The sequence below is a fragment of the Odocoileus virginianus genome, chromosome 4 (assembly GCF_023699985.2).
Source record: "Odocoileus virginianus isolate 20LAN1187 ecotype Illinois chromosome 4, Ovbor_1.2, whole genome shotgun sequence".
NCBI classification, from domain to species: Eukaryota; Metazoa; Chordata; class Mammalia; order Artiodactyla; family Cervidae; genus Odocoileus; species Odocoileus virginianus.
Window position 1 is genome coordinate 23,551,504 of NC_069677.1, and position 14,189 is coordinate 23,565,692.

Below are 14,189 nucleotides of genomic sequence, written 5' to 3' on the forward strand. Positions count from 1 at the left end.
GAATCTTGGAGGACCTAGAAAACCTGCCCTCAGCACTGTTTCCATATGTACTCACGTTTACCTCTCTTCACTCCTTTTTTTCTTCAACTGACAAAAATGAATTAGGAAAAAAAATACTAGTAACACATAAGCCAACCTAGTCTTTCTTGGGCTACCATTGTCCTCCTCTCCTGAAGATAAAACAGGATTCTCCCAAGTGAAGGGACTGTGGGCCTGAGGGAAATGATAATTTATACTCAGCAGTTGTCAGTGCTTTGATGCCTTAGTTAGTCTCCACTTCAGAAACCCTTGAACTTTGAAACAAAACAGTTTGAATGAAAAGCTCTTTGAAAAGCAGTGATGAAACCACAGACAAAAGCTGGTGACAAAGCCTGAGATGCAGCCTGGACACTGAGCAGGGGGTCAGGGAGGAAGGCCCCTTGATTCACGCAGCGCCCGAGCTCCGAGGTCGCTGCAGTTTCATACCCACATCCTGCCTCCCAGAGCATAACGGGAAGAGTCGTCAGAGAAACTGAAAGGGGAGGATTATTCGGCCCTGGTCCTGCTCCAAGCCCAGCTATCAGCGCTGACTCACGGGCAGAATGCTGAGCACGTCCCAAGCCTCATGAAACACTTTCGGAAACAGAGTTTCCGTTGTTACGTAAAATAATTCGCTGCCATGGGACAACCCGGAATTCCGAGCAAGAAGTCTCATGATTTGGAGAGAAAGAATGCTTACTTTCTCCCCAAAAAGAGCTGGAATTTCTCCCACAGCAAGTGTGCTAGAGGAAAAAAAAAACATTGAGTGGTACAGAACAAGGACTGCAGTGAGACCATGACAGAATGTTATGTAGGTAAATCATTTTTCCTCTCGGCCTTGTTGGTCTCACCCACGAAGTGCACAGACTGAAGGAGAGCCCGAGAGTGGGGGGTGACCAGTGGCGGAGCACCCAGCAGGCGTGCTGCAGGTGAGACCCCAGCTGAGGTAGGACAGGCTGTGCTGGGCCCACCCTCCATGTGGGACAGGTAGGGCGTGGACAGCCACTGGGCTGGCTGCATACTGAGGTGTCGGGTGTGTGGTCTGAGATGCAATGCAAGAGACAGAAACAATTTCACCTGGAAGGGACTTGAAGAACGGTCTCATTAAATCCTATTTCCACTGAGAAGAGTGAGATGGAAAGAGGGAATGGGACACAGCAAGGCTTAGATAGCAGCTCTGCTGACTTGCAGGCTGTGGGGCACCTCCCGGGGCTGACTCTCCACTTGCCCTTGCCCCTAAGGAACCAGGGCCCAGTGTTTCATTGACATGTCGACGGCCACAGAGCTAAAGCATATGAGACCTGAGATTGGACCAGGCTCTCCTGTCTCTGGTCCAATGTTTTCTCACTATAGCACTCTGAATGCTCGACCAGTCATTCCAGCAAGCCTGCAGGTAAGTAGAGAAGGACCGACCCCGTGGGCTTCCCCTGAGCCGCCCCAGTCGCTCGGTACCCCAGCAGAACTGAGTGGTAGTGTGACTTCTGTGCTGGGCAGAGGCCACAGGGCTGGGCCAGGGAACAGAATGGGCTCTGGCTTTCTCTAGAGCAGCAGGAGAGAGAGGAAACCAGGGAAGCCAAGCATTTGCTAGACATTTCCTACTTATTAAAATTGATCTGGTTTTTGCTAGTTTTCTTTATCTTGACGCGTCTCTGACAGCATCTGTCTCTAAAGGTGATGATCTCACCTGCTCTGGAGAACCACCCCCAGCCTGCCCTGCTGGTCTTCAGGGGCCACGCCTAGAGGCACATTTGATGCTGCCGGGGCAGGGGCAAGCTTTACACTAACATGGGAGCACAGTGCTGGAAGGCAGTGGGCTGAGCTGGGACTGTGTGGTACACACACGAGATGCTTCCGTCACAGGCAAGAGCTGAGACCTCATCACCTGCTTAGCCTGCAGAGCCTCTGGATGGCAGGTTTAAGAATGTCACACACAATTCCCAGTCCTCACTCCAGCCCTGCTCGCCCGTGATCTTGGTGGTCACCCCATCTTTCTGTGTCCCATTTGCTTCAGTCATAGAATGGGGTCCTCATTGCAGGTCCTCTCGGGATGTTTGCCTGCGGAGTGCCAGGCTGGGCTGGGAATGCCGGGTAGGGGACAGATGACTTTCTTTCAGAACTGGAGCAAGGTGGCTGTGAGAACTGATTGGGTCAACACGACTTGGGAATTAGCCTTTCTCAGTTTGGGTGGATAAGAGCTGGGAACCACTGTGCCCATGCTCTATCACTCTCATTGACCCTTGCACACAAGAGCAGGTTTAATGCCACTTACAGATCTAGAAGTAGAGACAGGGGTTCCCACCAGTCATCTTTTTTTCTTTAAGTTTTTTTTTTCTCTTTTTGATGTGGACCATTTTTAAAGCCTTTATTGAATTTGTTACAATATTGCTTCTGCTTTACGCTTTGGTCTTTTGGCCACAAGGCATGTGGGATCAGCTCCCTGACCAGGGGTCGAACCTGCACCCCTGCATTGGAAGGTGAAATCTTAACCACTGGACTGCCCCCTCACCAGTGATCTGTGTTGCAGCCTGCTGGAGGGTCTCAGTCCCCTGAACACATCTGCGTTTTTTAGCTGAGGCTGCAGCCCTGAGGTTGGAGGCTGGCAGGCAGTCTGCCCACAGCAGAGGGAAGATCCTCCAAGAAGCTCAGTGATTGGTGACCTGTGTCTCAGCGTTAATTCTCATACCGCTAAGTAGTCAGGGCTGGATCTTCCTTGAGGTCTTGGAGAAGGGTCTCTCTTTCCAGAGTGGGCACAGGTCAGAGCAGGCCTTGGCTCTATCTTCACAGCAAAGCTGGGAAAGTGACACAGGACCCTGAAGCCTGCAGATGCAGCCTGGCTTAGGATGTGTACTAAGAGAAAAGTAAATTAAACCCTGTGGAGGCGGAGGTCTTTTGAGGGGAGACCAAGACTCAGACACAGTGGTTCAGAGACGGTAATTTCAGACACACCACCTTAGTGGTGTGTCACGTTCATGTTGAACAGTTCAGGTCAGTCTTGGGGATGGTGTCTCTGGATGGTGCATACGGCCTCATGAGGTGCATTGGTGTGCTAACCTGGCTCATCCCTAAATGCCCCGTGTACTTTTAACTCAGTTTAAAGTAACTTTACAGGAGTTCCCTGGTGGTCCAGTGGTTAGGATCCTAAGCTTCCACTGCAAGGGACATGTGTTCGATCCCTGATGGGGAACTGAGATCTGAAAGCTGTGCAGCATGACCTAATAAAAGTAATTAATAATAAATAAAGTAATTTTGTTACAATGGGGAATATATAAAGAGGCTATAACCAAAAAATGTATACTTGGTCCATCTTGAATTGTGTTAATGTCAGATTGAGTGAGAGCTAGGTTTCCAGCTTGCCAGGTTCAACCATGTTCCCACCTGTGGGGAGGGGAGGGGTGTGCAGAGCACCCTGGAACCAGGGTGTCCTCATGCTTGCTTAGGCGCCATTACAGTCCTAGTCACGCCTGCTCTAGTCCAGTTGTCACCGGCAGCCAAGAATGAGAACCCGGATGCCCTTTCCTGCAGACTGGCTCCGACTGAACTCTGTTGACCAGCCCTTCCTCGCCTCTTGGCCCTGGGTGGGCTAGAGGGCTCCTTGGTGAAGAGGTTGGTCACTTCTGGTGTTGGGGCAGGGACAGGCAGTAACTAGTAACCTGCTTCCCACCTGAATTTGATACTGGGCACTAATGTCATTTTTCCTAAGACCCAGGGTGGAAGCAGCAGGGTCAGAGTCCCGGGTGCAAAGGCGTGAGTCCCGTGATCTCTTGCTAGTAGGGGTGCCACCCACTTTCACGAGAAGGGGCTCAGGGAACAGCACCGAGCAGCAGCGTTTCCCTCTTGCTTTGTGAACTGCAGATCGCCCCAGCAGAAGGCCCAGACGTCAGTGAAAGGATGGTCATCATCACCGGCCCACCTGAAGCTCAGTTCAAGGTCAGTGCCAAGAACCCCCTCAGTCCTGAGCGCAGGGCTGCCTGTTGGGGGCGCTGAGGACCTTTAGCAAGTGCAGCTACCCAAGAGGCAGCTTCAGGCTCTTCTTTGGAGGCTCCATCCTATCTCCATTTCTCTTCCTGCAGTAGTCTCCGACCCACCCTATCTTCCCCACCTTCAGGCTGTGCCCTCTATACGGAGCCCTGCTTCCCTTCTCTCCTGTGAAAAGTGGACTATCAGTGCCCAGTTCAGATGGCACCCCCTCGGGAACATCTCTGATCCCTTGGCCATGGTTTTGAAGATGGAGTATAATAAACACAGGGTGTGAGGAAAAATAGCAGTTTGTTGGAAGGGTTTGGAGGAGTGCATTCCTTTACTTTATATTGGAGTACAGTTTTTTTTCAATGCTGTGTTAGTTTCAGGTATTTAGTTATACACATACATATATCCATTCTTTTTCAGGTTGTTTTCCCATGTAGCTTATTACATAATGTTGAGTAGAGGTCTTTGTTGACATATGATAATCCCAAACTCCTAAACATTTTTTTAAATGGGCTGAGTAACATCCCACTCTGTGTGTGTGTGTGTGTGTGTGTGTGTGTGTGTGTGTGTATCACCTTTGGTTGGAGCATTTAATCTGTTTACATTTAAGGTAATTATCAATATGTATGTTCTTATTGCTGTTTTGTTAATTGTTTCAGGTTTGATTCTGTAAGTCTTTTTTCTTCCCTTCCTCTTTTGTTCTCTCACAATTTGATGACTATCTTTAGTGTTGCATTTGGACTATTTTTTGTGTACTTATTATAGATTTTTTGGTTTGCAGTTACCAGGAGGTTTTGACATAGCCGTCTTTATATATACAACATTGTTTAATCAAGTTGCTGGTCTAATTTCAAATGCCTTTCCAATATCCTGCATTTGTGCTCCCTCATGATTACTGGTTTTGACATCATATTTATGTATGAATGATTTCCCACCTTTACTGTATTTTTGTCTTTACTGGTCAACTTGCCCACTCATAATTTTCTTGTTTCTAGTTGTGGGCTTTTCCACAGAGAAGTTCCTTTAGCTTTTGTTATAAAGTAGTGGATTCTCTTAGCTTTTGCTTATCTGTAAAGCTTTTGACTTATTCATTGATTCTGAATGAGAGCCTTGCTGGCTATCCTTTGTTGTAGGTTTTTCCCTTTCATCACTTTATTTTCTCAAGCCATTTCTCTCTCTCATCTTCCTCTAGAACCCCTATAATGTGAATGCTGGTGCACTTAATGTCACCCCAAAGGTCTCTTAGACTTGCTCATTTCATTCTTTATTCTGTTCCACAGTGTGATTTTCACCAATCTGTTTCCCAACTCACTTATTCATTCTTCTGCCTCCTTTATTCTGTTATTGATTCCTTCTAGTATATTTTTCATTTCAGTTATATTGTTCACCTCTGTGCTATTGTTCATCTTCTAGTTCTTTGTTAAACAAACACTTCCAAAATCTTAGGTCATCCTTTACTATCATTATTTTGAATGTCTTTTTCAGGTAGATTCAGATCAGTCGCTCAGTCGTGTCCGACTCTTTGTGACCCCATGGACTACAGTATACCAGGCTTCCCTGTCCATCACCAACTCTTGGAGCTTACTCGAACTCATGTCCATTGAGTCGGTGATGCCATCCAACCATCTCATCCTCTATCGTCCCCTTCTCCTCCCACCTTCAATCATTCCCAGCATCAGGGTCTTTTCAAATGAGTCAGTTCTTTGCATCAGGTGGCCAAAGTATTAGAGTACTGAGCTTCAGCATCAGTCCTTCCAGTGAATATTCAGGACTAATTTCCTTTAGGATGGACTGGTTTGATCTCCTTGCAGCCCAAGGGACTCTTAAGAGTCTTCTCCAACACCACAGTTCAAAAGCATCAATTCTTCAACACTCAGCTCTCACATCCATACATGACTACTGGTTCATCACAGCACTGTTTGTAATAGCCAGGTAATACATGTTTGTAAAGCCATGTAATACATGACTACTGGAAAAACCAAAGCTTTGACTAGATGGACCTTTGTTGGCAAAGTAATGTGTCTGCTTTTTAATACGTTGGCTAGGTTGGTCATAACTTTTCTTCCAAGGAGCAAGTGTCTTTTAATTTCATGGCTTCAGTCACCATCTGCAGTGATTTTGGAGCCCCCCAAAATAAAGTCTGCCACTGTTTCCATTGTTTCCCCATCTATTTGCCATGAAGTTCTGGGACCAGATGCCATGATCTTTGTTTTCTGAATGTTGAGTTTTAAGCCAACTTTTTCACTGTCCTCTTTCACTTTCATCAAGAAGCTCTTTAGTTCTTCTTCACTTTCTGCCATAAGGGTGGTGTCATCTGCGTATCTGAGGTTATTGATATTCCTCCCAGCAATCTTGATTCTAGCTTGTGCTTCATCCAGTCCAGCGTTTCTCATGATGTACTCTGCATATAAGTTAAATAAGCAGGGTGACAATATACAGCCTTGACGTACTCCTTTTCCTATTTGGAACCAGTCTGTTGTTCCATGTCCAGTTCTAACTGTTGCTTCCTGACCTGCATATAGGTTTCTCATGAGGCAGGTCAGGTGGTCTGGTATTCCCATCCCTTTCAGAATTTTCCACAGTTTGTTGTGATCCACACAGTTAAAGGCTTTGGCATAGTCAAGAAAGCAGAAATAGATGCGTTTCTGGAACTCTCTTGCTTTTTTAATGATCCAACCGATGTTGGCGATTTGATCTCTGGTTCCTCTGCCTTTTCTAAATCCAGTTTGAACATCTGGAAGTTCACAGTTCACATACTGTTGAAGAGAATTGTGAGCATTACTTTGCTAGCGTGTGAGATGAGTGCAATTGTGCCATAGTTTGAGCATTCTTTGACATTGCCTTTCTTAGGGATTGGAATGAAAACTGACCTTTTCCAGTCCTGTAGCCACTGTTGAATTTTTCAAATTTGCTGGCATATTGAGTGCAGCACTTTCATGGCATCATCTTTCAGGATTTGAAATAGCTCAACTGGAATTCCATCACCTCCACTAGCTTTGTTCATAGTGATGCTTCCTTAGGCCCACGTGACTTCACATTCCAGGATGTCTGGCTCTAGGTGAGTGATCACACCATCATGATTATCTGGGTCGTGAAGATCTTTTTTGTATAGCTCTTCTGTGTGTTCCTGCCACCTCTTCTTAATATCTTCTGCTTCTGTTAGGTCCATACCATTTCTGTCCTTTATTGAGCCCATCTTTGCATGAAATGTTCCCTTGGTATCTCTAATTTTCCTGAAGAGATCTCTAGTCTTTCCCATTCTATTGTTTTCCTCTATTTCTTTTCATTGATCGCTGAGGAAGGCTTTCTATCTCTCCTTGCTATTCTTTGGAACTCTGCATTCAAATGGGTGTATCTTTCCTTTTCTCCCTTGCCTTTCACTTCTCTTCTTTTCACAGCTATTTGTAAGTCCTCCTCAGACAACCATTTTGCCTTTTTGCACTTCTTTTTCTTGGGGATGATCTTGATCCCTGCCTCCTGTACAATGTTACGAACCACCATCCATAATTCTTCAGGCATTCTATCAGATCTAATCCCTTGAATCTATTTGTCACTTACACTGTATAATCTTAAGGGATTTGATTTAGGTCATACCTGAATGGTCTAGTGGTTTTCCCTGCTTTCTTCAATTTCAGTCTGAATTTGGCAATCAGGAGTTCAGGATCTGAGCCACAGTCAGTCTGTTTTTGTTGACTGTATAGAGCTTCTCTGTCTTTGGCTGCAAAGAATATAATCAATCTGATTTTGGTATTGACCATCTGGTGATGTCCATGTGTAGTCTCTTCTCTACCTTCAGGTAAATTGCCTATCTCGATATCTCAATATTTAGTTGTTCTTCTGGGGTTTTATCTTGTTGCTTAGTCTGGAACATACTTCTCTGCTGTCTCATTTTGTGTTTGTGGTCTCCCTTCTGTAGGCTGCTGGATTGTAGTTCTTGCTTCTCATGTCTGCCCTTTGGTGGGTGAGGTTGGTTCAGGGGTTTGTATAGGCTTCCCGGTGGTAGTGACTGGTGCCTGCCAGCTGGTGGATGGGGCTGGCTCTTGTCCCTCTTGTGGGCAGGGCCATGTCAAAGGGCATGTCTGAGGTGCCTGTGGACTCAGGACAGCTTTAGGCATTGTGTTGGTTGATTGCTGGGGCTGTGTTCCCACCCTGTTGGTAGGCCTGAAGCATCCCCAGCACTGGAGCTTGCAGGCTGTTGGGTGGGGCCAGGTCTCCGTACTAAATGGTGACCTCCAGGAGAGCTCACGTTGAGGAATATTCCCTGGGGCCTCTGCTGAATATTCCCAGTGGGCCACAGCCAATCCCCGCCTCCCCAGGAGACTCTCCAAAACCTACAGGTAGGTCTGACTCACTCCTGTGGGGTCACTGCTTTGCCTTGGGTCCCAGGGCACATGAACCCTTGTGTGCACCCTTCAAGAGTGGAGTCTCTGCTGCCCTCAGTCCTGTGGAGCTCTTGCACTCAAGTGCCTCTGGCCCTTCAAAGCCAAACGCTATGAAGACTCCTCCTTGGGATGCCAGACACCCAGGCTGGGGAGCCTGGCATGGGGCTCAGAACTCTCCTCTGGGAGAACCTCTGCAGTATAATTAGTTTCCAGTTTGTGGGTGGCCTGGTGGGTACGGGATTTGATTATATTGTGACAGCACCCTTCCTGCCATCTTGTTGTGGCTTCTTTGTTTTCGGATGCAGATTATCTTTTTGGAAAGGTTCCAGTCTTTTTGTTGATGGTTGTTCAGCAGTTGGTTGTGATTTTGGTGTTTTCGTGAGAGGAGGTGAGCTCAAGTCCTTCTGTTAATACTCTGCCAGCTGTCTCCCTTCTCCTGCACTATTTTGTTTTTACCTTTTCACCCCTAGGAAAATTATAAATTGAGTTTTCTAAAAGAAACATATTTATAAAAATATAATTCATATTAAAAATATTTAAAATGTGTCTGAGAAAAAAACACATGTATAAATGTTCAAGGACAATAATCCTTCAACTCATGATGGATAAACAAAATGTGGTATAATGACATAATAGGATATCAGTCAGCCATGAAAAGAGTGAAATTCTGACTCACACTACATCATAGGTGAACCTAGAAAACGTTCCACCCAGTGAGAGAAAGAAGACACAGCAGGCCACATATGGTATATTCCATTTATGTGAAACATCAGAAAAGGCAGATCCATACAGACACAAGTAGTTTAATGGTTGCCAGGGACTAGAGGGGAGGAACTGGCACTGTCTGCTAATAGGTACGGGTTTTACCTGGGGGAATGGGATAGAAACGTTCTGAAGAGTGGTGGTGGTTGCACAACGTAATGAATGTCCTAAAAACCACTGGAGTGTACACTTGAAAGTGCAGAATTTTAGGTTGTGTAAGTTATATCTCAGTTTTTTTTAATCCTTTTAGGGATTTCCCTGGCAGTCCAATGGTTAAGACTCTATGTTTCCACTGCAAGGGGCACAGGTTTGACCCCTGGTCAGGAAACTGAAATCCCATATGCCGAGCAGTGCAGCCATTAAATAAATAAATACTTTTTAAGTTCTTCAAATTTTAAAAAGAATAATAAGCTCTTGGCTACACTACCTCTGGAATTAGATCTCAAAAAGCAAATTCTGTCACCACCACCCTTGCCTCCATCCTTTAATAACAGACTTATGAACATACTGTGGGTGGGAGGAAGTTAAGAATTCCCTGAACAAATTCATTCAAGCAAATATTTATAGGTGCTCAGGATACAAAGACTACAGGTAGTTCCACCCTGTCCCTACACACAGAAAGCTCCCTGTGCGATCGTGTGCAGACCTGAAGACACAGGAGTGTCTGTGCATGTCTGCAAGGTGCACTTGGGTGTGGAAGGCGTGTGCCCACCTGAGCCAGCTGAGCGGGCCCTGGTGAGCATGGGGCTGGGGTTGTGCCATGCCTTGGACTCACCAGTTCCCACAGCAGTGCTGCTAAAGCAGTTTGACATGTCTTGCTCTCTCAGGCCCAGGGGCGGATCTTTGGGAAACTGAAAGAAGAAAACTTCTTTAATCCCAAAGAGGAGGTGAAGCTGGAAGCCCACATCCGAGTGCCCTCCTCTACAGCCGGCCGTGTGATCGGCAAGGGCGGCAAAACCGTGAGTGTGCTCTGAGCTGGCTTTGTCTCCTGGCCCGACTTCCCTCAGACCCCCACCCCTGACTCTGCTAGGACAAAAACGTAATCAGCATCATCCAGAGCTGCGGGCCTCAGATTCACAGTGCTAAGCCAGACCCCGAAAAACCAGGGTCCTGAGTCCAGACAAGCTGCATCTGGGCTACAAGCTGGGAAGTGAAGACAGGGAGCCACCTCCTGCCCCTGGAAACCCACACACACAGCAGCGGGAAAGAATAGGGACCAGAGTTCCACCCAGGTCCTCGGACATGCCTTGGAGATACTGCAATGAAGCAAGTCACACGTTTTTTGGTTTCTTCCTCCACAGGTGAATGAACTGCAGAACTTAACCAGTGCAGAAGTCATCGTGCCTCGTGACCAAACACCAGATGAAAATGAGGAAGTGATTGTCAGAATTATCGGGCATTTCTTTGCCAGTCAGGTACCTGTGCTGTGAGCGTCCAGTCTCTCCTGCTAATCTCTTGTCAAGTCTCTAAGCTCTTGGTGACCTGTCGGGTGGCCCCAGGCCCTGCGCACGCCCCTGCCCTGACCCCCCATGCAGATGGAACAGGGCAGGGGCGACTGTTCCTCAGCTTACTGTTGCTCTCCCGGCTCTGCTAGAGGAGGCTGAGGAAGGGCGTAGAGCTTTGGAATCAAGCGAGTACAGTTCAGCCTTTCAAATGCTGGACTGCAAGCTCTTGCGTTCCCTCATCCTCCTGACCAGGCCTCAGTCGCAGCCTTTCCCTGCCGGGAGTCACTTACCAGGAAGGGTCACCCTTGGACCCTGAGGACCAGCCTGGCTGCCACAATGACACTGTTACAGGTTAAACGCTCATCCTAGGAAACCCGTGTTTCTCTTTCCTCGCCTCTGCTGCACGACACCCCTCATTAAGACTCAGAGCTCCGCACAGCTGCTGCTCGTCCAGTCAGAAGGGCCAGCCCCTCAGCATCATGTGACCTGGTTCTTGCTAATGCTTTGTTATGGATGGGGTAGGGGTGGGACAAAGCAGAGTCCAGTCCCCATCCTGAAGGAGCAGAGGCAGTCTCCACTGACATGCCAGGTCTGTCTGGGTGTGAGCCCACATTCCCAATGCCATGCTCTGTCAGGCCCTGTGACGCTGCCGCAGCCCCATGACCCACAGGCACTCTGAGACTCCTACAGTCACCGGCTACGTCGCCCCTGTGGCTCCCCCCTCCCAGCCCTGGGCACAGGTCTCAATGGCAGGGCTCTCCCTGCAAAAGGAGCGCCAGGGTGGGTGACAGGGCTGGTGTGGGTTCATGTGTTTTCTCCATTGTTCAGGGTGGAGTTAGTGTCTGGGCCAGTTTCTCACTTTCTCCCCATGTCATTGACTGTCATATCCCCGCTATACACCACACTCTAGGAAGGCAGCGGGGTGGGGGGCAGCATTGGACACTGGAGTGAGTGTAGCTAGGAGGGACGATGCTGTCTGACCTCTGCAGAGTCCTGAGTCACTGATGCCCTGGTTGTGGTTCCTGGGATCCCACTTTCTTACCTTCCACCTAGCAGCCTTGGGGTGGGGGTGGGGAACTCTGCCACTTTACTGCAGTAGAGTCCAGATGACACTTTCCCTGCCGGGAGTCTGAGGTTACCACCTCCTCCCCACAAGTCCCAAGCCCACTCTCCCACTCCCCTCTGCCTGTCCTCAGAACTGGGTTCCTTTTCTCCCCCCACCCCCCTCCTCTCCCTTGCTGCAGACTGCACAGCGCAAGATCAGGGAAATTGTACAGCAGGTGAAGCAGCAGGAGCAGAAATATCCTCAGGGAGTCGCCTCACAGCGCAGCAAGTGAGGCTCCCACAGGCACCAGCAAACAACGGATGAATGTAGCCCTTCCAACACCTGACAGAATGAGACCAAACACAGCCAGCCAGATCGGGAGCAAACCAAAGACCATCCTGAGGAATGAGAAGTCTGCGGAGGCGCCAGGGGCTCTGCAGAGGCCCTGAGAATCCGGGGGGCAGGAAGGGAGGCGGGAGGGCAGCTGTGTCGAGGCCCAGCCTCCCGCCTCCCCCGGGGCCTCTGCAGGCTTCCCAGCCATCCACTTCACCATCCACTCGGATCTCTCAACTCCCACCACGCTATCCCTTTTAGTTGAACTAACATAGGTGAACGTGTTCAAATCAAAGCAAAATTCACACCCTTTTCTTTTTGTGGAAAATTGTCTCTGTACATGTATGTACATATTAGAAGGGAAAGATGTTAAGATATGTGGCCTGTGGGTTACACAGGGTGCCTGCGGCGTTAATATATTTTAGAAATAATATATCAAATAACTCAACTAACTCCAATTTTTTTTAATCAATTATTAATTCTTTTTTCTTTTTCAAGAGAAAGCAGGCTTTTCTAGACTTTAAAGAATAAAGTCATCCTCTGGGAGGTCTAATGGTTTAGTAAGGAACTTCAAGGCCACCCACACAAAATTCACCTGGAGGGAAATCTCATCGAAAGGACACTCACAGCAGTTCTGGATCACCTGTGTATGTCAACAGAAGGGATACCGTCTCTCTGAAGAGGAAACTCTGTCTCTCTTCATCCCTGTCTAACTCTCACACCCATTTCTCTTTGCTTCACAGGTTTTAAACTGGTTTTTGCATACTGCTATATAATTCTCTGTCTCTCTCTGTTTATCTCTTCCCCCGTCCCCTCTCCCTCCCCGTCTTCTCCATCCCCATTCTTTTTAATTCCCTCATCCCTCTGTCTCAATTCCCATATCTACGCACCCCCCAGGCAAAGCAGTGCTCTGAGTATCACATCACACAAAAGGAACAAAAGCGAAACACACAAACCAGCCTCAACTTACACTTGGTTACTCAAAAGAACAAGAGTCAATGGTACTTGTCCTAGCATTTTGGAAGAGGAAAACAGGAACCCATCAAACCAACCAAACAAACAAAAGAAAAATTCCACAAAGAAAGAATGTATTTTGTCTTTTTACATTTTGGTGTATAAGCCATCAATATTCAGCGAAATGATTTCTTTCTTTTTAAAAAAATATGGAGGAAAATAGCAATTTACACGAGGTCGTTGGCCCAGGGCGTTAAATTTACAGATTTTTTTAACGAGAAAAACACACAAAAAAAGCTACCTCAGGTGTTTTTTACCTCAGCACCTTGCTCTTGTGTTTCCCTTAGAGATTTTGTAAAACTGATAGTTGGAGCATTTTTTTATTTTTTTAATAAAAATGAGTTGGAAAAAAAAATATCAACTGCCAGCCTGGAGAAGGTGACAGTCCAAGTGTGCAACAACTGTTCTGAATTGTCTTCCGCTAGCCAAGAACCTATATGGCCTTCTTTTGGACAAACCTTGAAAATGTTTATTAAAAAAAAAATGACAAAGAAAAACAGAGAGAGAAAATATTGGAGATGTCCTGAATTTCAATAGGGTACGCGCCATTAGGGCTTTTTGCGCTAAAGGATGAACATGTACTGGTTTATGTGAACAAGCCATTTTACCACCAGACTGCAATGCCAGTTTCCTCTACTGCAAACAGTGTTCTGTGACAAAAACAAAAACAAAAAAAAAAAGAAATATATCCAGCTAACCAGATCCTGGTGTTCGTCTCTTATTTTACTAAGTATCGCCCATCCCTAGGCATCAGCCGAGTTCTGCCTGAGGGGACTGTGGGGAAATGGGTGGCATGTGCTGTCAGGACTGGGAAACTACACTGAGGAGGCCGGCTTCTCCAGGCCCGTCTCAGGGAGAAGCTACACTAGGTCAGTGGTGTTCAGACTGTTGTCCTCAGACCAGCAGCATCAGTATCACCTGGGAACTTGAAAATGCAGACTCTTGGGATCTACCTTGAGTCGGAAATTCTGAGGGTGTTTCAGGGAGCTCTCTGGGTGATGCCAATGTGCACTGAAGTTTGAGAGCCACAGAACTAGAGGGCTGGATACTGACTGTGTAGTAACTATGTAAGGCCAACCCCTGTCCTAAAGAAACTTTTAAGCCTGGCCAGGGAAAGAGCTTATTTTTGTGTGAGGGAAAGGAAGAGAGACAACATGCCTGGCAACGGAAAGGACAAGGTACTTCCTTCACCCCAGCCCTCCACAGAAGCCCTGTGTTCAGTGT

The 14,189-nt window shown here is 47.2% G+C and overlaps 1 protein-coding gene across 4 annotated transcripts in view; it reads left to right on the forward strand.

The window, feature by feature from the left end:
* The window catches only part of IGF2BP2 (insulin like growth factor 2 mRNA binding protein 2), a 164,565-nt gene extending 150,900 nt beyond the window's left edge, over positions 1 to 13,665 (forward strand). For 3 of the 4 annotated variants that reach the window (XM_070466277.1, XM_070466280.1, XM_070466279.1), the window contains 4 exons: positions 3,871 to 3,945; positions 9,956 to 10,087; positions 10,430 to 10,543; positions 11,818 to 13,665. In XM_070466277.1, the coding sequence (XP_070322378.1) occupies positions 3,871 to 3,945; positions 9,956 to 10,087; positions 10,430 to 10,543; positions 11,818 to 11,910 (414 nt within the window). In that variant the 3' untranslated portion in view covers positions 11,911 to 13,665. Of the gene's footprint in view, positions 1 to 3,870; positions 3,946 to 9,955; positions 10,088 to 10,429; positions 10,947 to 11,817 lie in introns of those variants that run through there. The other variant, XM_070466278.1, reaches the window with a different exon arrangement.
* Positions 13,666 to 14,189: the final 524 nt, after the last annotated feature.